General features: G+C 37.4%; 1 protein-coding gene across 2 annotated transcripts in view; it reads right to left on the reverse strand.

Moving 5' to 3' along the window:
- focad (focadhesin) overlaps nucleotides 1-22,250 on the reverse strand; it is a 71,499-nt gene that overhangs the window by 20,754 nt on the left and 28,495 nt on the right. For both annotated transcript variants that reach the window (XM_066720253.1, XM_066720254.1), the window contains exons 12-29: nucleotides 21,173-21,277; nucleotides 20,737-20,838; nucleotides 20,438-20,568; nucleotides 19,930-20,056; nucleotides 19,427-19,561; nucleotides 18,758-18,808; nucleotides 17,699-17,782; nucleotides 16,374-16,506; nucleotides 13,484-13,672; nucleotides 12,556-12,677; nucleotides 10,114-10,206; nucleotides 8,192-8,280; nucleotides 7,642-7,683; nucleotides 7,293-7,401; nucleotides 6,654-6,770; nucleotides 5,874-6,112; nucleotides 4,042-4,131; nucleotides 2,925-3,072 (exon numbers count right to left, since the gene is read on the reverse strand). In XM_066720253.1, the coding sequence (XP_066576350.1) occupies nucleotides 2,925-3,072; nucleotides 4,042-4,131; nucleotides 5,874-6,112; nucleotides 6,654-6,770; nucleotides 7,293-7,401; nucleotides 7,642-7,683; nucleotides 8,192-8,280; nucleotides 10,114-10,206; nucleotides 12,556-12,677; nucleotides 13,484-13,672; nucleotides 16,374-16,506; nucleotides 17,699-17,782; nucleotides 18,758-18,808; nucleotides 19,427-19,561; nucleotides 19,930-20,056; nucleotides 20,438-20,568; nucleotides 20,737-20,838; nucleotides 21,173-21,277 (2,106 nt within the window). The remainder of the gene's footprint in view (nucleotides 1-2,924; nucleotides 3,073-4,041; nucleotides 4,132-5,873; nucleotides 6,113-6,653; nucleotides 6,771-7,292; nucleotides 7,402-7,641; nucleotides 7,684-8,191; nucleotides 8,281-10,113; nucleotides 10,207-12,555; nucleotides 12,678-13,483; nucleotides 13,673-16,373; nucleotides 16,507-17,698; nucleotides 17,783-18,757; nucleotides 18,809-19,426; nucleotides 19,562-19,929; nucleotides 20,057-20,437; nucleotides 20,569-20,736; nucleotides 20,839-21,172; nucleotides 21,278-22,250) is intronic.

Genomic DNA, 22,250 nt, shown 5'->3' on the forward strand with positions numbered 1-22,250 from the left:
CACATTCGAGGGTGAAAAACGATGATTCATGCTTCAAATTAAAGACTGTGGTAAGTGTGCCCCAGCTGTCTTCTTAAAACAAATGTAATCCAGCTGTGAAATACACTAAAATGAAACAAACACAAAAAAAATGTATACAATATTCAATAATGTATATGATATTCTGGTTGTCTACTTCACCGTTTATTTCTACTGGAATGCATTACCTTTTTAAATTGCTTATCTTGAAAATTTTATAAAAATATTTTTAAAAAAGAGCCTGTACTTGAGAACGGTTTATTTTGCCCAATGGTCCCCTGTGAAATATCTAACTGTATAGCTGAGGAACTTGGGCACATACCAGTATCCCTCTATTTCTACAGACCACCAGACTTGGCACCTGATGCAACACAACCCTGTCCATTTACATAGGAAAATGAAGAGATTAATGTAGTCAATTTCTGTGATGGTCCTAAAAAAACTCTTGCTGCTTGTATAGTGTTAAATCACCATACAGATGGTAAGAAATTACACATTTTGTGGCTGTACATGTAACCTACATTAATTGAATTAATTATAGGAGTCTGACATAACCTGTCATTTGTAAATATACTGGCAACATTAACACCACATATGGATACTCCTAACTTAAAATGACTGGAAGCTGTGATCTCATCCCCGAGTTAACAATCACTTCACAACAATCACTTTGATTTCCTTCTTCCGCTTTGTTTGTTTCTGGCTTTGCTAACTATACCAGGCATATTTAATATCTTTCAACATTTCCCAAATGACAGGCCTGTGATCAATTACAAACAGAGATAAATGTGGAAATGATTTGATTCTCCTCATTACCTTCCAATCCATCCATGATGCATATGCATACATACAGCTAGGTCCATAAATATTTGGACAGTGACACAATTGTCATCATGTTGGCTCTGTATGCCACAATAGATTTGAAAGGAAACAATCAAGATGTGCTTTAAGTGTAGAATTTCATCTTTAATTTGAGGGCAGTTACATCCAAACTGGGTGAACGGTGTAGGAATTACACCCATTTTTATATGTGGTCCCCCCAATTGTAGGGGCTCAAAAGTATTTTGACAAACTAACATAATCATGAATTAAATTGTGAGTTTCAATACTGGGTTGCAAATCCTTTGCAGTCAATGACTGCCTGAATGTATTAACTGCCAGATGCCGGGTTTCTTCCCTGGTGATGCTCTGCCAGGCCTGCACTGCAGCTGTCTTTAGTTCCTGCTTGTTCATGGGGAGTTTTGCCTTCAGTTTTGCCTTAGAAATCAAAACAATCCAATCAGAGAAATAGCAAAAACATCAGGTGTGACCAAATCAACTATTTGGTACATTCTTAAAAAAAAAGAATGCACTTGTGAGCTCAGGAGCACTGTGGTGGATGACAGAAGAATTATTTCCCTGGTGAAGAAAAAAACATTCACAACAGTTGGCCAGATCAAGAACACCCTCCAGGAGGTAGGCATATCTGTGTCAAAGTCAACAATCAAGAGAAGACTTCACTAGAGTAAATACAGAGGGTTTACCACCAGATGTAAACAGGAAACAGGAAGACCAGATAAGAGTACAGTTCTGGAACAACATCCTATGGACAGATGAGACAAAGATTAACTTGTATCAGAATGATGGGAAGAGAAGAGTATGGAGAAGGGAAGGAACTGCTTATGATCTGAAGCATACCACCTCATATGTGAAGCATGTTATGGCATGGGCATGTATGGCTGCCAAGGGAACTGGTTCCTTTGTATTTATTGATGATGTGACTGCTGCCAAAAGCAGCAGGATGAATTCTCAAGTGTTTAGGGCTTTATTATCTGCTCAGATTCAATCAAATGCTTCAAAACTCATTGGACAGCACTTCACAGTGCAAATGGACAATGACCTGAAGCATACTGCGAAAGCAACCCAAGACTTTTTTTAAGGCGAAGAAGTGGAATGTTTTTGTAGGCAAAACTGAAGGCAAAACACCCCAAGAACAAGCAGGAACTAAAGACAGCTGCAGTGCAGGCCTGGCAGAGCATCACCAGGGAAGAAACCCAGCATCTGGTGATGTCTATGGGTTCCAGACTTCAGGCAGTCATTGACTGCAAAGGATTTGCAACCAAGTATTGAAACTCACAATTTAATTAATGATTATGTTAGTTTGTCCAAATACTTTCAAGCCCCTAAAATTGGGGGGACCACATATCAAAATGGTTGTTTCTTTTCAAATCCATTGTGGTGTCGTACAGAGCCAAATGATGACAATTGTGTCACTGTCCAAATATTTATGGACCTAACTGTATACACACACACACTCATATATATATATATATATATATATATATATACACACACATACATACATATACATATATATATATATATATATATATATATATATATATATACACACACACCTTTAATCTCATACTGCAGAACCAATTTCCAGCATATTTCACTGTATTTTTGCACTTTGTTTGCACTTATGTTGTAAGTCGTTCTGGATAAGGGCGTCTGCCAAGAAATAAAAATAATAATAATAATAATAATAATATGCTGGGCAGATTTTCAATGCAAGAAAGCACATTACATTGATGCCACGTTGATGTGGACTAATCGTTTAAAGAAAAGTCTCATTATAAAACATCAAATTGTACATACATACATCATAACCTAACTGTCATTTAATATAATAATACACAAAACCTGGCATATTTCAACCAGAATAGTAGTATTGAGAGAAGCTATGTTAGAGCTCAGCTACTGCCCCTGAACTCCTGCACACTCCTACAGGTCAACACTGACATGCATTTGGGGGAGAGTGAGAAAGGCCCAGGTCTCTGAAAGTAAATCAAGCTATTCCTGTCACTTGCTGCAGGTTAAGGTATTGAATGACTTAACAAGACAAATCAAAAAGTGTTTGTCACCTCCTGCAGCATCCTGCCACGGCTGCCATTGTCAGCCAGGCTGTGGAGCAGCTTCTCTAGGGTCACGGCCACATGCACACGCGACTCCGTCTGACTGCCATGGCTCAGCAACGACAGCACCAGACCGACTCCCAGGATGCAGCCAGTACTAGGAACCACAAAGGAAAGAAGAGACAAGTGAATGACAAACAGCCCCACGATGTGCAACCACAGGCACACGTTTATGCCACCACTTCACAGCCAACTGCTGTCTCTCAAAGGGGTTAGTCCAGGTCAAGAAACAGCTTTTTTGACTCAAATGCTTCTATTGCACAGAATCACCATTATTTGTGTAACAGTCTGACCATGGTTGTTCTGAACAGACTCATTTCATATGGCACAGTTTTTGAAAGTATTGTTTACGTGGTGTAAGCATATATATCTTTATAACCCATAGGACTGATCTAAAATGTTTAATTAATCATTGCCATGCTTTATTATTTTTTTATAATTTGTATTTCTTGGCAGACACCCTTATCCAGGGCTATTGATTGTGTTTCTGTTATTATATGTTCTATGCTACAGTCAAATTAGATGTTTCTACAGGTGGTAGAGGGATCTTTCTGTCCACTCAAAGCTCTAGAAATTATACTTCAGAGTTCAGCATCGAAAAAAATGTTGAGATTCCAGTTGGCTGAACAGAGTTCTGACAGTTCTTTAGTGTTAACTTTGGACTGCCACTCCATTGGAATATAATAACATTTGTTTCCTCTTGGCAAAGCTAGATGTTTCTTATTCAGTTCCTAACACTCTACAGTGGAAGTGTCACTTTTGCTTTATGCAACAGCTGAACTTTCAATTTGCACGAGAACACTTTCCAACACTGTCAGCTCGAATGTGCCTGCAGTATGCTCCGTGTTGGAAGTGTTCAAGCGATCACTCACAAAAACTTCTGAAGACATTCATTCAGTGAAACCCGAGTTGCACATTTTGTAAATATATTTTGGATATGTGCAAGTAACATGCAGGCTGTTGTCTGAAATCTTTAGAAGTGCTGTTTTGCTTTCCAGAAGGCAGGGAGGATAGGAATACACCACACTCTGAGACAATGGGACATATATACAAACTAAAATCTCACTTGTATTCCAAACTGTCATCAAAACAGCAGCCCTCTAGCGCATCGAGGGATTTCATCAGGAGCAGATTCATCTTCTGTCCCGAGACATCGCTGCAGTGGGACAGAGAGAAGATGGTGAACTAGAGACCATAGTGTACAAACACCAGCTTCAAACATCTTCTTAACAGTACAGGCAGGCATTCAAACCTCTTGAAGTCGCCATGGTGTCGACCAAGAGCTGTGTTAGTGTAACCAAATAATATATTATATAGTGTTCATATGAGCGCATGACTAATCTACAGTTTACATTTATTATACTTATCATACTTTTCTGTTATTTCCAGATAAATGGCATGCTTTCATTACATACTGGGTGGTTCTTTCATATTTAGGAAACCACAATGTGTGCAACAGAAACCTTAAGTGGACCAAATTACAAATTATTTAGCACATTAAATCCTAAATAATTTATGCAGCATCGCCATTAACATTTAGTTTTCGACTAAATTATAACTTGTAATTAGCTATAATATTTTGTAGCAAATAACATCTGCCTATGGCAACAATAAAACCTGTAGTTGAAATGTGTGCTCTGCAAAATGTCTAGGCTTGTTCTGCTCTAATATGAAAAATCAACCAAACCAATTAGTACACAAGGTGAAGAGTGGCATACACCAATTTTGTTTTCGAGAGCAAAAAAAACATGCAGTTTCAATCTGCAATAAGATTGAGCTGAAGAAATACAAAAAAAGAAGAAAAAAGACTAAGAAATTTCAGGTCTACATCATATTTTTTCTTTCTGCATTGCAAAAACTTGCCATTAATTTAGACCAGATACAAAACTATGAAGAAACGAGAAATGCACATTTAATAGGGTTCAATGTGTTAAATGCATGCAATAAGAGCAAACATTTCTAAATATGAAAGTCCTAAACATAGACAGGTGCTACATCAAAATGATCTATGTGTAACCCCGGTGGTGCTCTAATAAGACAATGCAGGCAAGCAATCAAAAGACCAGCAGAAAGGCTTGACATAGTAAAGAGGAGGATATTTTGAAACATATTCATCACATTCAGCGGTTAATACATTCACAGTAATTTGTTTTGTTCTCAACTTTACAAAAAGTACCGATATAGGAAAACAGATGGTGACAAATCCAGTCGTCTAAACTTCAAATACTTAAATAAACTGGAGCCACTGAGAACCTGTCTGAAGAGGCCTTTGTAAGGCGTCTATGAACGCTCAACTGGAGTTACAAGAGAAAAGAATACTACCAAGACGGGTTTAGAAACAGGGCCGATCTAAACGAAGAGAAGCCTTTAACCTTGTCGGAGAACTCCACATCAAACAGAAGTGCTCATGCCGTGTAATAATGGGAGTACTTTAGCACCGCTTCAGCTTCTAAAACACATGCAAATGAGGTCAGACAATGAAAGTGTCTTACTTTTTGCATTGCTTATACAAGGCTCCCTACACACAAACACACAGCTAAACTGATGCAGTGTGGAGTTAATTTAACAACTGAGAAATTAATGGTGTACAGATTGTTGTGTGTCATTATCTGTTGGAAATTAATTTGCTTAAAATCATTTTAAACTGGCATTTAACACATTTCATGGTCATTTCTATTCAGAACTAAAACTTTGATATCTTTTACTTTAAAAAAATAATAACCTCTTTCAGCAAGCATTTTTAAACGCTCCTTGAATTCATAACTAACAAATCAGCAGACTTTCAGGATGGCTCAAAGTTTGTTTTCTTCTTCTATATAAGTTCTTATGTTCTTAAAGTTAATGCATGGGATCAGCAGTCCTCATAAGTATAGTTCTTTATTTGTCAATTGCCCCCACCTGATACGCTCCTCATGCAAACAGGAGAGGAACATCCCCATGGCGAGGCCTGTGTGGAACTGCACAGCCTGGGACTCGTCTGCGTTCGGTCTCCCAGGTAACCCTGCAGCGAGCGTGTTGAGTATTTCTTCTATGCTCTCCTTGTGGGAGGTGATCAACACGGGCACCATCAGGGACAGAGCCAGGGCAGCACAGGAGCGCGCGATGGCACTGGCGGTGTTCTCCCCAGAGTAGGATCTCTACAGCAGGGACACAAACAAAACAAGCCCCTGTGCTTTTACCGCCGTCAACAGGTTTCATGGCACTTTCACTTGGCCGCTGCGTCTTCCTGCTCTTCCTTTGTGTCACTGCTTACACTAGACAAAGTGCTTGGGTACCAGAGGACAGAGTGATCCCAGTGCACACAACTGGCTCAATACTATGGATAAATATGAGAAATGCATTGTAAATAACAGGTGATGGAAAGTTTCTTGTGTGTATGGATTTCAAAAGTTATCCTCATATATAAACATAGGGAGACAAAGTTATATTTAGTTACATTTTCAAAATGTATTTCAATATATTCTGCAGCCATTTTTCCAATGTGAAATATATGTATAAAGCATTATCTCAGTATTTGTTTGTTCGTTGCCGCATTGGCTTGAAAAATCCTGACCCACATTCTAATGAATGTCATGAATTTGTGAGGGAATTAATTTGTCTGTGTAAAATAATATGCTTCAGCCTTAGTATAAGTATGTAACACTGAATTAAATGTGAATTAGGACATATTGTTCTTACATGTTGAAACCATGGAAATACACGTCCTTTAGGGCGATAGCTGCTGCTGACAATACTCAAGAGAGTATCCAATACCATGGCAAGCCAGTGCTTTGTTGCCAGTATATCAGCACCAATCTAAAAAAAAAAGATGAGAAAACAAACAAACAACAACAGTTCCACATTACATTGACCAAGTTAAGTGACTGTACATTCATGCCATTGATTTACCTTCTTGCTTCATGTCATATTGTTATACACTTTGGGGGATTTCCTTTTTTTTTTTTGCTTAGATTGTAAATTGCCAAACGGAACTAACCAGGGCAGTTTGTTTCTAAAAATAAATAAATAAATAAACCCTACATTATTTATAATAAATTACCATCACAAATTGCTCATAAGCCTGAGGTGATGAACTTTATCAAATGACTTCCGAGCAGTGTGCATTAAAATGGATTATTCATTGCTGACTTTTAATAGTTATATACAGAAATACAATTTCTATATATAATCATATCTACATATCTATGTCTTATAATTAGAAGTACACATTTGATAACCTTGTATGATACCTGTTTAACATTGCATGATTGCACGCATGGAGCTAATAATAAGTGTTTATTTATGCCATGAATACTATAAACAGTGTGGATGTCTTACTTCTGGGTTTCCCTCAACATCTGTTGGCAGACTGTTTTCATACTTGGCTACAGCCACTGCCAGTCCAGTCAGAGCTAACAGAGAGTTCCCCTGCACGACAGGAGTGTCCCTGTGGAATAACACAACTCATATGTCAAGAGCACATAACATACTTCAGGAAAGATCTATTGCTCTTAATTTTCTACAAAAAATTACCTTTAACCTGATTAGAAAAGGAAGAATATTTCTGTAGAATAGAAAATGCTAAATGCTGACCTTGAAAATTGTCTAGTTTTAAGATGCAAATCGATCCTAAGACTGAATGACAAGGAGAAAGAATATCAAAAGGTACAGTACAAAAAAAACATACTTCGCTGCAGATTTGACAACATCAGTCAGCTGGTCTCTGACCCTGCACGGGGGAGAAAAAGCAGAGATTGCATAATTGACAAGACACTTTTGACTTGACCTTGTGTTTTAACCGCCAGCACAGACTGATTAACAGTGCTCAGATCAGGACCCTGAGCCCAGTGCTTTTTTTTTTTTTTTTTTTTCTTTCATACTGCCACCTTATCACTCACTGAGATGACAGAACAAGAAAGAGTTCGCATTGCACACTACCTGAGCGCTATGTTTCTCGCATCTCAGAGCATAGGAAACAGGCAGTGCTGGCTGGCTGCTGGTACAGAACCATGGCACTGACCAGAACTGCAATCCACACTCTGCTGATATTTTATCAAGATTATCATCAAAGACGACTTTCAGGGATACATTCTGATCATTCTGTAAACTTTGCTGAACCTATTTCTTTAACAACCATTTTTATGTTTGATTAACTAACCAATAACGTAACCCTTAGTGTTGTGCAAAGCTTTCAATGTGTCTGGTCCTTAGCACTACAAGGTCAGGGATCTCCTCACCAGAGCCAGGCTGTAAACTGCTTGTACTGCAGCTCCTCAGGGCTGTCCTTGCCATGCTTCTGCTGCATCTCAATCTCTGCTTGTCGACCCTGTGGAAAAGGTAACATTAAAATATAACCAAGGAGCCGTCACATCAAAGAAGAGAAAAGCTAATTGTTTATACTATAGTAATAGCGTTTGAGATTCCTTCATTGTTGTAATGTATATCACACCACACATCTAACAGCATTGCGCTTCAGATTAGATTGTTATATTCAACACAAAATATTGCAGTAAAACTAATTTAGGGCAACAGTACTCAAAGCCGAATATAAGAATATGTCATGAAAGAGTTTAATGTTTTCAAGCTCATAAATAATGTACATCGCATTATTTTTTGGCTTGTTCAGGCACCTCTTCATAACAGTTATCCACATGATGTCTTCAGGAATTATTTCCAGAGCTTTGTTATTACTGTGTTTTTTTTAATTATACTAAGAATGGAATATAAAGGTAATTTAAGCAAACTATACATCTGTGAATCACTGGGAATCCTATCCATGAGGTAAAATGAAAAAAGCACAGCACAGAAACAAACATTCTGTTTAATACAATTCAACACTTAACAACTGAAGCTATACAAAACATATCTCCAACTTTGTGGACATGCCCTACTGCAGCTGCTTAGCTCAGATCACAAATGTGTTGATCAGAGTACCTACACTAGTACTCTGCAGAACTTTTTACTTAAATTCTGCAGATAATCTGCATAAATTAATATATTGGATTTAATGATCTTCTATAAAGACATACAGATTGCATGTGAGATTTCAATATTCTAACAGTATCTGCTCCCAACAGCAGTCAAAGGTACAAAAAAGTAATCCTTGGCTTAATAGAAATCACATGGACATTATTGAGCCATGATAGCTTGCTTTTTGATAGATATGTATTTCTTGCTGGCATCATCTTTGCTATGCTTCCTTTTTCCAATCAATTTGACATTTTGTTTTGTGCCACAAGGTTATTTTTGTAAGACGCAAACTAAGATTGTCCGATACATGGGAGCTGTACCTCAAATCAAAACTTGAAATGCAATTGTCATAGCAAAGAAATGCAACTGTCAAACCAACATCCTCTATGAACCTGTGTATTCTGTGTACTCTAAACAAATGTGGAAATGAGTATTTGTACTGTTTTATGGATTCATTTTATTCTGATTATATTATTATTTTATTGTGTGATCATGATATTACTTTTGTGATTGTTTTTGTGTGACAGATGGTAATACAGTACTTTCATTTTGTGCATCATTTGAATTAACTGAAATCTGTGGGAATTCTACTTTTTAAAGGTTATTTGTGTTTTTTCGTCAAAAATCTGCACTCTCTGATTCAGTCCGGCCCTAGACCTGAGTAAATGTTCATTATATCTCACGGTTTACTATAATAGGGTAACAGTTTGTGTTGATCAGTGTCCCTATGCTGGTACTCAAAGCAATGACTTTCTGCAGTTATAACGATAGTAGCCGAAGACATAAATGACTTCAATTTAAAGCTATAAAAGGTGACAAATTAAATCCAACAACTTTTTTCAATTGTATATCTTCTTTATTGTAGCCAAGTGAGCATGTCATAAAAAATGTTAGTTCTACATTCATTTGAAAGCTGTTACGTGCTTTATCTATTTCATCAATACCAAAGCTGAGACACAGTAAACTACAGACACCTAATTTACCAAGTACATATGAGCCTTGCAAACAATTTTAAATGTAATTGTTCCAATGGTATTACATACCTTTTCCACTTTAAACTCAGCAAGTTGAATAGACTGTGTATTCCCCCTAAATTATATCGGGCCCTGAAAGATGCAGAGACTGTACTCAACGCCTTTAACGTGGCAGGACTTTGCACCCAAATGGAGTTGACTGCTCTGACACTCACCTGTAAGACAGCGTGGTAGGCCCTGCTCATGAACCCCCGCCAACCCTGTGGCAGGAGAAGGGAGCGATGCCATTCTGAGGGCTGGATGTTTACCTGTGGACAGGAGCAAAACCCCATAAGTAAAAATAGAAAGGCAGAACCAAACGTGATATAAAAGCAGGCCTCTTCCGTGAGCCCATGTGAGTGACTTTATTCTGCACAAAACTCATGTTCAATTGATAGGAAGCTTTCACAAGGGAATTTGCTGAATCAATCCCTGACTGTAGCTGTCTCACTAGTCTCTTGTATACCAGCAGATAAGAAACATCTAGACAGCATTACCTTTCTGCACCATGGAAACTCAAACTTAATAAGCAGAATTAGACTGGCTGACCTGAATCCACCTGGACCAAGTAGATGTGCAGCTTCTGCTTATTAGAGTCATTAATTAATACAATCATTAATTCATAAAATAAAGTTAAACCATGAGATGAAGCACTGTAGGCATCATCACTTGGGATGAAGCTTCATTAATAAGGGAAAAGTTAAGTAAAGGAGATAAACTGAGATGAATCAATATCTACTGTAACAAAGATATTAAACCATATAATTTGGATTTCTGTTTTGGCAAGCCAACGATCAACATCAACAGTCTTCACCAGTCAGCAGGGAGACAGACACAGATTCAATGCAAATACATATGAATTAGTATGCCATGTGAATTCATCTACCTCAACCAACTATGTGCTGGTGAATAACCAGAGGTCAGGGAGTTCAACCTTAAATATATGTAAATATAAATACAGCTATAACTATGGTGTTGAGTGATGATTCTTCAGATGTCACTATGAATAGTAGAACAGGTGTTAAAATGGCAGTAAATATTTCAGCAATCAGAAAAAGCAACAATGCTTAGAGTAGAAGTATTAATTTACACTTAAAACAGTCATCCAACAATGGAGATAAGACATCCACCACTAGGTGGCACTGCTCCACTCTATCACACTTGCACTGCCAGGTTTTTGTGTCCCTTTGCTCTAGTCAAACACAATGTAAAGCACATGCAGAGTGATGCTTCCTTAATGCGGCATATATCCAGGTTTCTACTGCCATGCATGAAGGGGATATCCTTCACTGCTACTAAGGAGGCTAAATGGAATCAGCTTGCATGACATTCAGCTGGGATAGCAATTAGACTTTTGTTTTATGGAAGCCCACTCCTGCAGAAGTGTGAACTGGTTCAGGGGTCATGAGCACCAGTATGTTGTCATGTCTCAGAGTCTCCTGCAATGGCTGGTGCACAAGGACAAAAGCAGGACTGGGGCGAGCAACTGTGCCTGCTTTTTCTGGATGTCTCCCAAGAAAATGAAGAGGCTTTCCCTTTCCCCAGACAAGCCCTGTCCTAGGTTTGTGACTGTTCCCATAAGTTTTAAGGAAAACAACAACCAAAAAAAAAAAAAAGAATAATCTATTATTAAAGTACATTGAGGCACATCCACAAAAAATCCCCCCCAAAAAAGAATCCCTGTTTTTATTGCTTCCCCCCCAGATGCATGTGAAATGTTACTACATCATAGTGAAGAAATTTTTCATTATGCCTTCACTGGACCTTAATTGAATAATGACTACAATTTCAGGGTATGGTAACATGCATAATTAAATGTGTATATCATTATTATTATTTTTTTTTTTTAAAGCTTAATGTCAAGAATAATGTAAGGAGACAATTCTATTGTAAGCAAAGTCATTCTCTGAGATTTGGGCAAATACATTTTGGCAAGATTAGCTTTAAATCTTAAGAGTGACTGAGAAGAAGTAATTTTTATTACGAACTCTTGGACTACTACTAGAATATTAACATAATCCTTTGTCTTTTAACAATGACTCAGGAAGGCTAAAGTGGGAATCTGTATCAGTAGTCTGTCAGTATGCTACAAATTGGAAGACTTAGTGGTTGAGGCTATGGATGAGATACTGGTAAAACCATCCAGATTTTTCTCTAAGTAAATTCCTCTGCCATCAGCGTTCTTTACATAGTAAAGTAGCATACAGTGTTTACTTGATATTGTGCTGTACTAGTGTGGATGTACACAATTGTCTGGTTATCTTTCTAATGATGTCAAAACAGGACAGAATGAAGGTGTATAGGTGAATAAAGGCCAAACCTGCTGCCTAAAGCATGCCAGTATAGTTGAGGGTTTGAATGTAATATGCAAGAATCACACTTGTATCCAGCTAAAATGCCCAGATCCCCACAGACTTTAGCAGCAGATTGAAGGAGATTTAGGTCTTGTGAGGATTGTCCCTATTTAAAAGCATACAAAACTGAAAAAAAGGAATAAGAATAACCAAGCACAGATGTATGTTACAAACAAAACCATCTTCGGTCAAATAATTTTTAAATTCTATAATTTAAGAGTTTAAAGAAAGCAGAAACCCATGAAATGATATATAAATAAATACCTCATGAATAAGGGCTGCCAACATCTGCTGATAGCAGCGTCCTCTACTAACGAGGAAACGATTAATTGGCCTTCCATCTCTGTCAGTCTGAATGGGCAGGTCATAACACAGCAGCAGACCAGCTAGAACACAAGAACACTTCAGAAGTTCAGGATAATACAGTTCATATGTACAAAAACCATGTTGGGGGTTGTTATTTTTTTTTGTTTTTACAGGCCCCTAAGTTAATGTTTAACAGATTAAATGTGTCAACCATTAATTAATAAACATCACAAAAACAGCATATTTAACCAAGTTACTAATTTTGGCATTTGTTTCACTTTTCACTTTATTGCCTCATTTAAGTAAAATAGGTATGTATATTTTAACCCTTAGAACTTCTCAGAGGGAGAATGTAATTTAATAAAGAAAGTGTGGGAAAAATGGTGCTTAATGAGGAGCTAAACTGCACTAACAACTTCCTGTAAACTTTGTCTCTTGAGTAATGGGGAGACTGTCAAGTCTATGGCTATAGAGACATACTTTGTCACTGAATCGTGACGTCCAGATGCTATATACGTCACAAATGACACGAGAATCCTTATTGAGGGTGAAAAGGAGATGGAACTTGTAGGAGTATATCAGAGCTTCTGATTTTTTGGAAGATTAGTATATGCCTTAACAAAAAGTTGGCTTTTCACAACAGTCTTCACAAGAATTGGAATTGTTAGTGCATACTATTTGATTTTAACAATTAAATCAGCAACATCACTTGAGAGCACACAATGATCTGTATATTTTGAATTCAGTACTGTACCCAGCAGACATGTTGCACATTGTTAAGTGCCTATTGAAGAGAGCAGGCAGATTATTTACCCTTTGGGGAAACAAATATATTTTAGTTGATGTAGAAAAGAAGAAAGTAAAAGAGGTATTCAAATGTATTAACCTGCAAGGCCAGGCTTTAAACCTGGCTGCTTGTTCTTTTCATATGTTTTCAGCATGAAAGCGGGAATCCCGGCGATAGTTTTCCCTTGGTCCGATCGTAGGGCAGCTCCTCTCAGAGCCGAGTGGTACACCCCGCGTGGCATTTCCGCCATCTCCTGCTTCACCAACGACGTCAGAAAGGCTTCAAGTGCTATCAGAGGAAAATATACAATTACATTCCTCTTTAATACTGTCAATGGTTTGCTAATTGCCCCAGAGTTATATAAACAGTATAAAATATAAATAAGCTCAGTCTTTGTAATTTAGATTAAAAAAATAAACAAACTATATCCACGTACAACAAAGATGTTTATGAGAAAAAATAACAGACTCTTAGATCTCTGCTTATTTAAAAAACCAAAAGCAATATAAAGAAAATATGCATCTTTCAACCATTTCTACGGGCTGCACTGAATAACTAGTTTGTGCAAGTTCAAAGTTAAGATCACCAGTGAAGACAATTAATTGTGCCAGTCAAAGCGGGCCTCCTGATCAGGGTCAGGTCAGGAAGTCCTGATTTAGGGATGTCGGGGGCTTCAGGCACAGAGACAAATGGTCTGAGCCGCTCCTGCCGATGAGGATGAATGATCCCTTTGTCTGAATTAATTGCGGTGCTGACAGGCCAGGCCGGGGGTGAAACGACTGTGGCCAGTGCAGAAACAATCAGCGCTGCTCGGCATGAAAGGCAAGGCTTGGCTGGGTTAAGGTGCTGAAAGTCATTCAGCAAACTGAGGCAATTATAATATACCATTACATTTAATCTGCCTAAAAGGTTTAAAGCATGTGCTTTCCGAGGCGTACTGGTCATGAAGCATGTTCAAAGAAGCCTGCAAACTCACGAAACACATTTGTTAACTGAACACTAATTTGCTATTTGGATAGCAACCTTAGCTAGAGCAAGGGGCTGAAGTGTGGAGAACCACAATCCAGTACATATGAAGACACAGCCAGTGGCGGGAGTGTGGAGATGAAAGCAGTTACCGCATAATGGGAAAAAATACAAACACTCTGAGCACTTCAGAAAGCTGAAATGGCTCAAACTTAATGGAATGCATAGAACGTCAGTTTACCGTTTATATGTATAGATATTTAGTGAGTATCATATAGTGCATTCAGATGACACAAGGCAAGGTTATTCAAACATGTATCTACAAGTTGGTATACAGTACTTGATATCACTAACACATCAATTAAGTACCGCTTGGCAGCTGGATGAGTTTTTTCTCTCTCCGATTCTGATGTAAGCGTGTGAACTGCATGCTCTAAAATCTCAGTGTTCAATCAGAGGAAAGATACATTTTAAGTATTTGAGTGCCACTTAAAAATCAGTGCTCCAGATAATGTTTTCCACTCTGTAAATGTATCAGAGGAGAAACCTGTTCGGTGTCACTGTCCCCTTCCACTCCTCCGACGTCTATGACATATTCTAAGGCTATTCTAAAAAGTACTTTTTGATCTTCAAAGGCTCAAAACAATTCCAAAGAAGACTGGAACCTTCCATAATATGAATTGCCATATTATAATGATGACATCACTGTTATGTTACATTTGTTTGCAAGTCTTGTTTCAGGGGTAATCCATATGTTTATCAAAACAATAATGGGACACGCAATTGTTTTTTACATTTAGAACATTTCAATAATTATGAAGACTTATCAAGATACTTGGCATTAGAGATGGCAAATTAAGAAATGTAAGTTCAGACTCTGGATATATCATTAAATGTACATAACAGTTTAGTTACAGTGAACTACATATTTACGTTAAACAACAAATCCAGTCTCAGGCATATGAAGAAAAAACAAACAAACAAACAAAACAAACAAAAAAACCTCCTTTTACAAATCTTTCATATATAACAGCAAAATAAACAAATGCAGAACACAACTAAACAGAACTTCATAGCTTAGTTGTGTTCTGCATTTTTTGCTGTCACTCGTATATATGAAATATGATTTAGTCTAGAAATTGTTTTTGACTTAACTTTATATTGTTGCAATTTAAGATGCAATTCTTAAAAACATAAAAGTATAGAGGGTCTGGTATCATTATGGTCACAGAAATGGATTGTGAAATAAATCGATCCTTCGCAAGTGCACCAATAGAACATTTTGGTGGTTGCAAAGAATTAAATTTAAAAAGCAACTAATTGCATTTGATTTTATACAGTTGTGAAATAAATCCTAAGTTGTTTCTTGCAGGGAATTACACACTGTGCACCCCTTATCTGGGGCACTGTAAAATAAATACTTTTAGTTCTACCAGAGAACAGAACATTTTTCTCCCATGTAAGCTGTCAATCATGGGATAAGATCACTCCCCTACCAATAATCTTGTGCTTTGTTATTTCAGGTGTGTATGTATTTTTGCTCCAGCTAAACTGGCCTACGCCTGTCCATGCCTGCATAAGTAGCACAGTTTCACACTGGGGATATATTTTCTAGCCTTAAAAACATGTAAGCTCCATGGTAAGAGCAATACGCAATGATAACTGGACAGCAGGTTGGTATGAAAAAAAAAGGGACATGTTTTCCTGTATTCAAATATAATTCACTGTAAGCCACCATTCTACAATGGGCTTGGCAGAGTCAAACATTTCTGGCATTAGGATGATCAATACAGTGATAGCAATAGAATAATGGTACTTACAAAAAGTCATCATTACTCCCTCAACACAAATCATTATTGAAGAGAAAGTTTATTTTCTTCCCTTTAGCTCCTCGCTCACTGCCAGTTCTGCACCACAGTCCTCAGTCATGTATGAGCCCTGCCTGTCACTGATTAGGAACAAAAGCTGATCAGGAAAACCTGCGCTGTGGCTGAAAAAAAAAAATATTGTTCAGAGCACATACCAGATAACACTGCAGGAGGCGTAAGAGACAGAAGACTGATGTAGGAGGCGCCGGGTACAGATAGATCTTCCTCCTTCTCCTCCTCCTCTTTTGCCTCATCTTCACTGTCTGGAGGTTTCAGCTGGGGACGGGCCTGCAAACCATTCAATATGGTGCCATCATAATCGTTAGAAAACGGATCAATACATGAAGTATATTGTGGCACAGTGCCATTAAGGTTAAAAAACAAACTAAGTGAGTCGCACCTACTTGTAATTTGTTCAAACGCTCTTTTCACAAATCCTTGCACTACAGTCCTTTACAAAATGTTGCGGTCACACTCGAGAATGGCATCGCAGTGTATAATCCTACTGCTGCAGGAAGCGTTCAAGCTTATGAAGTAAGCACCCTAATTCCACTTTCCCTTCTTTGGTTTTAAGAAAATTACACACAAATAGATAATCCAGATCTTAGTCTTCCAGAATGGATTTTAATTGATAATACTCCAATGCGCAGTGTGTGGTAACTACGGCAACAAAGATGGGTTGCTTTGGTAATATATGCAACCTACACTAAGGGATTATGGAATAATAAGCTATTTTCAGTACATAGGCCTTCAGGGAGTAACTTTTAAAGCCAGTATCATCAACATAAAAATATGATGAGGTACTATGAAAATATGATTACGGGGTAATGAAAGTACTTGCTGAAACTAGTCCAATTTCTAGGAAAAACTATAATCTAATAATGTTGTAATCTATTACAACATTTTAGTGTAAAAACAACCTGGCAAACGTTACAACTCACAGACTTCCTCAGAGTTAGAGCATTCTTCAATAAATCAATGGATGAGCTATGAAACAACATTAATTAATTTTTCCAGACTCTCAATACTTGTCACTTACTAAACATGAAATGCATAGAAAATGGTTTCAAAATAAATCTCTGGGGAGTTACTCTGAGTCTAATTTCTGTACACAGGAACATAAAGTGGAAGAAGAAAATAAATTGGTGAATACTGAAGTAAAAACAGCATTTGTATTGTTCTCTTTCCTTATTTTATTACATGAATTGTGGCTTCACTTCTCAATAAAACAAAACTCCATGGATTTTGGAGTTAACAATGATCATGCTCTGTCCTGGAGTGAAACTCTCACATTACATTACATTATTTGTCATTTAGAAGACGCTCTTATCCAGGGCAACTTACATTTGTATCCATTTATACAGCTGGTAATTTTACTGGAACAATTTAAGGATACAACAGCACTGCCCCACCCAGGATTTGAACCCACAAGCTTCCAGTTATGAATCCAGAACCCTAACCACTACTCCACAGTGCTCACCTGTTCTGGTAAATGGAGTATTGTGTGCACTTTGTCTGGGAACTCACAGAGAGCTTTATAGCCACAAATGGCAATCAGAGGGTCCTGAAACAGAAACATTGCTGTAATGACTGGAAAAATATCCCCCACCCACAATCACACATACATTTTATGCCAGGCAATTTTAAGAAATGTCAAACCCGCTTCAAAATGGAGTTCAGTGTGGAAGTATTTTGACTAGCGAGATGACACCAGAGTACAGTGTAATATCTGTACATCATCACTGGTATACCACAGATCAACTGCTTAGATGATTAACCACTTGAAATACAAACACCCAACAGTTGGCTTAAAGACAAGTAAAGATGAAAGAACAAAACATACAGAAATGACAGTTTGCTTACAGCTGAGAAAATTCTGAGAACTAAATTAAACTAAAGGTTAAGGGTAATTATGCTACATTACTTGTATCAAGCAAATTATATGAGTCATATTTGGATATGTAAAATAAACATCTATTTTAAATGTCTACATGGATTTTTGTCAAGAAACCTTTTTTAAACTATTTAAATATTATGGAATACATAAGTCATTTTGATTTCAATTAATCTGATGTCAGTACTTGTGTATGCGGTAGCTAGTAATGTTAAACTATCATGCTGTAAATCCATAGTAGGCCTGTATATTAGTTTTGGGAGCATAAGAGCAGGGATTAGCCTTAGGTAATACACAAAAAAGTTGTCCCCGAGTATTCAAATAACAAATTAGAAATTCCCATCCCTATTATGAACATGTGCCCTTCAAAAGTATAAAGCATACCACAAATTCCACATCAACCTCAAAGGAACACAAAACATCCGAGGTACATAAAACATAGCTGGCAAAATTATGGCAAACTTCATAACTAACAGTCCTGTGGTTAATTTGCTATCCCACATGTTTTAAGCTCAAAGGTGGGTTATGTTTAAAACCACATTGGGAGGTTTTCATATTTTGATAGCATTTATTATTTTCTAGAAAGATTCTCAGAGGGTTTAACCAGTTCCTCTAGACACTGAATCCTCCTCTTGAAATACTAACCTTATTCAGGGCATAGTTCCACAGAATGCTGACAACTTGGTCTTTAAATTTCTATAGGGAAAAAAAGAAGAACATGGGGGAATATAAATCTGCAGTGAGAGAGAAGGATATTATCCAGTTATAGGCTTTCAAATACCTAACACAAAACCTTAACCTAGCCCCACGGTAACACAAATCAAAGCAGAGTTAATTAATTATGCTAATGCTCAAAGTATGAGGGTCCCATAATTAACTGGTTACAAACACCACATCCGAGAATGGTCAAGGTCAATGCTGCTGGAAAAAAATAACAGCAAATCCATAACTCTTTAAGAGGTAACATCACCAGAAAGATCACAATATAGCACATCAAATGAAGGATAAAACATTAAATATAACACTGCCTAATCTTCACAGTCTCATTATAGTAGAACCACCCTCAAATACTGTTTGAAATGCTAGATACAGACATTTGCTGATATGAGCAAACTTCTGGTATGGAGAGCAGAATATCCATTTTGACACATATACATTTATAGACGTATTTTAAATCAAGCTGAACTAAAATTAAGTCAAAGTTAATATAAAAAAGATTGTCAGCTTTTTATACATTCAGTATAATCTCATCTCTAGCAGTTGCACAAAAAATGTGATGTTGGCTGTTCACTGTTTTTACAAGAGCTGTAGTACCTCATACTCCTCGGTCTTCACAGACAAAGCTGGAACCAGGGCAAAGAGTTCAGTCAGGGCTCTGACAACAAGAGGGCGCGAGTCACAGCTCAGCTTGGGTGAGATGGCATTCCATGTTGACCGTATGTCAACAACCTGCACCAAGAAAATGCATTTTCAGCTGAACACACAATCAGAATGACCTGTATCACCTTAGCAGAAAGGACAAAGTGGCCCAAATGAAAAATAAAAGCACAAGAAGCTTAAAAGTTAAAAGCTCTTCAAAACAGGGGCACACAATTCTGAATAAAAACAGGATTTTTCAAACAAAAATAAATAAGTAAAATGTCTCAGAAGAATTATTATTTAGGCTAAGGTTGTAGTTATGATTATTAGCGAGTAGTAGAATCACTAAAAATTTTAGTCCTAAAGTTATATGTGTGAAGCAAATTGTTAGAAATGGAGTAACTGATCACCACCGCTGAAGGGCACTCCTGCAAAACACCAGGATGGCCAGTCCTCACCTCGGCACGGCACAGCTCATGCAGTCCCTGAAGGACCAGAGCCGTGGGTGTGGCCTGGTCACTCTTGGAACACAGCGTCAATGTCTCAGTGATGGCCGCCAGCATGTCTCCGCCATGTTGATAAGGTCTACAGTACAAGACATGAGAAGACTACTAATATTTATTTGTCCGAAATCACAAATTAATCTTTTTGTTATACCACAGAGACAAATACAACTTCATAAAGGAATTCAGAGCTGGGTAATGTCGTACAATGAGTAATTGACTACAATATTGCCATTTTGCTGTTAGTTCATTATCTGTGAATGGAAATGCTACTCAATTAAGTAATCCAATGTACGTAAACTATTTATACCATGCAGGTAAAATACATAGGGAACATGAACATATGAATTTACTACTGTAAAAACGTTTACAGTGAATGACATGACAATAATCTTATGACAACAAATTATAAGTTTCTTGCTCAACAAAAAGCAGTTGTGATAAAGCTCTGTGTCGAGTTCACCTTTGTTTGCAGATGTCCCGGATACACGCAGCTTTGGCCAAAATCTGCTCCCACTTCTCCTCCTTCCCAACCACAATGGAAGACTTCTCCAGCATTCCCATTAATTTCTGCAGGTCTGGATACACACGGTCCTGAAAAAGGCTACCACTGTCACACCTCACAAACTTTGCTAAGTATAATATGGTCTTCCTCATTCTTTCACTTTAGAAGGTGAGCTACATAGGCAGTTTTGATTCAGAACACAATAGTTTTGTTCAGAAACCTTACAGGGAAAATATTTCCCTGTATATATTTCTCACCTGTTTCTCCCATAAGGAGGTCATGAGCCTCATTACCACGGCCCTTAATTTTGGTGCACTTCCCAGCATCTGCAATGCTTGCAGTATCTGAGGAACGCAAAACTGACAGAAAACAAAACAAAACAGTATTTTAGTGACATATGGCTATATAACGCTAGAACCAGTGGTATAAAAGCAATGTCTGGATAAATAAAGTAAATCTTTCCCTGCAGTGACTGACTCATATAACACAGGGCAGACGTACAGAAAAAAAACGATCTCTCTGTATGTGTCAACTGTGGGGAATAAATAAATATATACATACATTTACACATACACACACACACACACACATACGTAACTACTATGCAAAAGTCTGGATCCAATTTCTTCCTTGTGATGAGACATAGCAACACCAACACAGAAATACAACACAATTGTTTTAATGCACACTAACCTTGTGAGTCCCTAATAATGGCAAAGTGTACAACACAGCACGAGATAGAACTGGGTCAGAAATCTTTCCTAATTTGAACATCAAAACAGGAACAAGGTCTGGAACCTGTCACAGTAAAAGTAGAAAATAAAAATCAGTGCAGTCTACATGACATTTCTGCATTTCTTTGTTCTCCTCCATAATTACTACACTCAGTATATATTTCATCATGCTCAATTTATCTTATTGTATCGTTTCTTAATGTCATACTGTGCAAGAATTATCGCAGAGTGACCTTTTTTATCCAACTCACTTAATTTGCTAATTTCAGAACAGAATAGGTTATTTTGTATTATTTGTAGTTCGAAGCATGTAGGAAAAATAAATATAACACTGAATTGTTATTGGAGTATTCCAAATTAAGAGTACTCAAATAGGAGTGTTCTTAGTTACTGAGATCATAAATTACTCACAAATATATAAAGCCTTGAACAGAAGCATAACACCTTTGTGCAAACTGAGTAATAAAATTAAAAGAAAAAAATAAATATTAATTTGTATCGTGTCTGAGAAAAGTATCTATGTCTCCCTGAAGACCAAATACAGGTGACTCACATAATGTTTCTGTTTCTGAACCATTTCAGGTAGAAGTCTATCAAACATCATATGTGGCAGGCGTTCCCAACCCCCAATGATCAAATTTAATGTGCGAGTCCAGCCAACCAGAATCCATGGCCTTAAGTTAAGTGTTTACTGCCTGCTGGTTGTAAACAATCTGTGTGCCCCTGCATTAGTAAATTCAAATGATTTCTCTATTGTCAAGATAAATGCATCCCACTATGTATTTTTAAACATAACACACTGATTGGCAGTTAAATCGCGGGATAAGAATCAAGCTATAAGTAAAAGTAATAAGGACTGCACATTTGCATGAACTTTGAAAAATTAGTACTTGTGCTGCTGCTGATAACAACAACATTAATAACAATAGTGTGTGCCATCAAGCAAAAGAAAACTCGGGGAAAACTTGGGAGAACGCTGGAATCTGACCCCTGACCCCTTACAACTCTAAGGTCCTAGAAGTAACATTGGAAACACA

This window comes from Amia ocellicauda, chromosome 13, assembly GCF_036373705.1.
Source record: "Amia ocellicauda isolate fAmiCal2 chromosome 13, fAmiCal2.hap1, whole genome shotgun sequence".
NCBI classification, from domain to species: domain Eukaryota; kingdom Metazoa; phylum Chordata; class Actinopteri; order Amiiformes; family Amiidae; genus Amia; species Amia ocellicauda.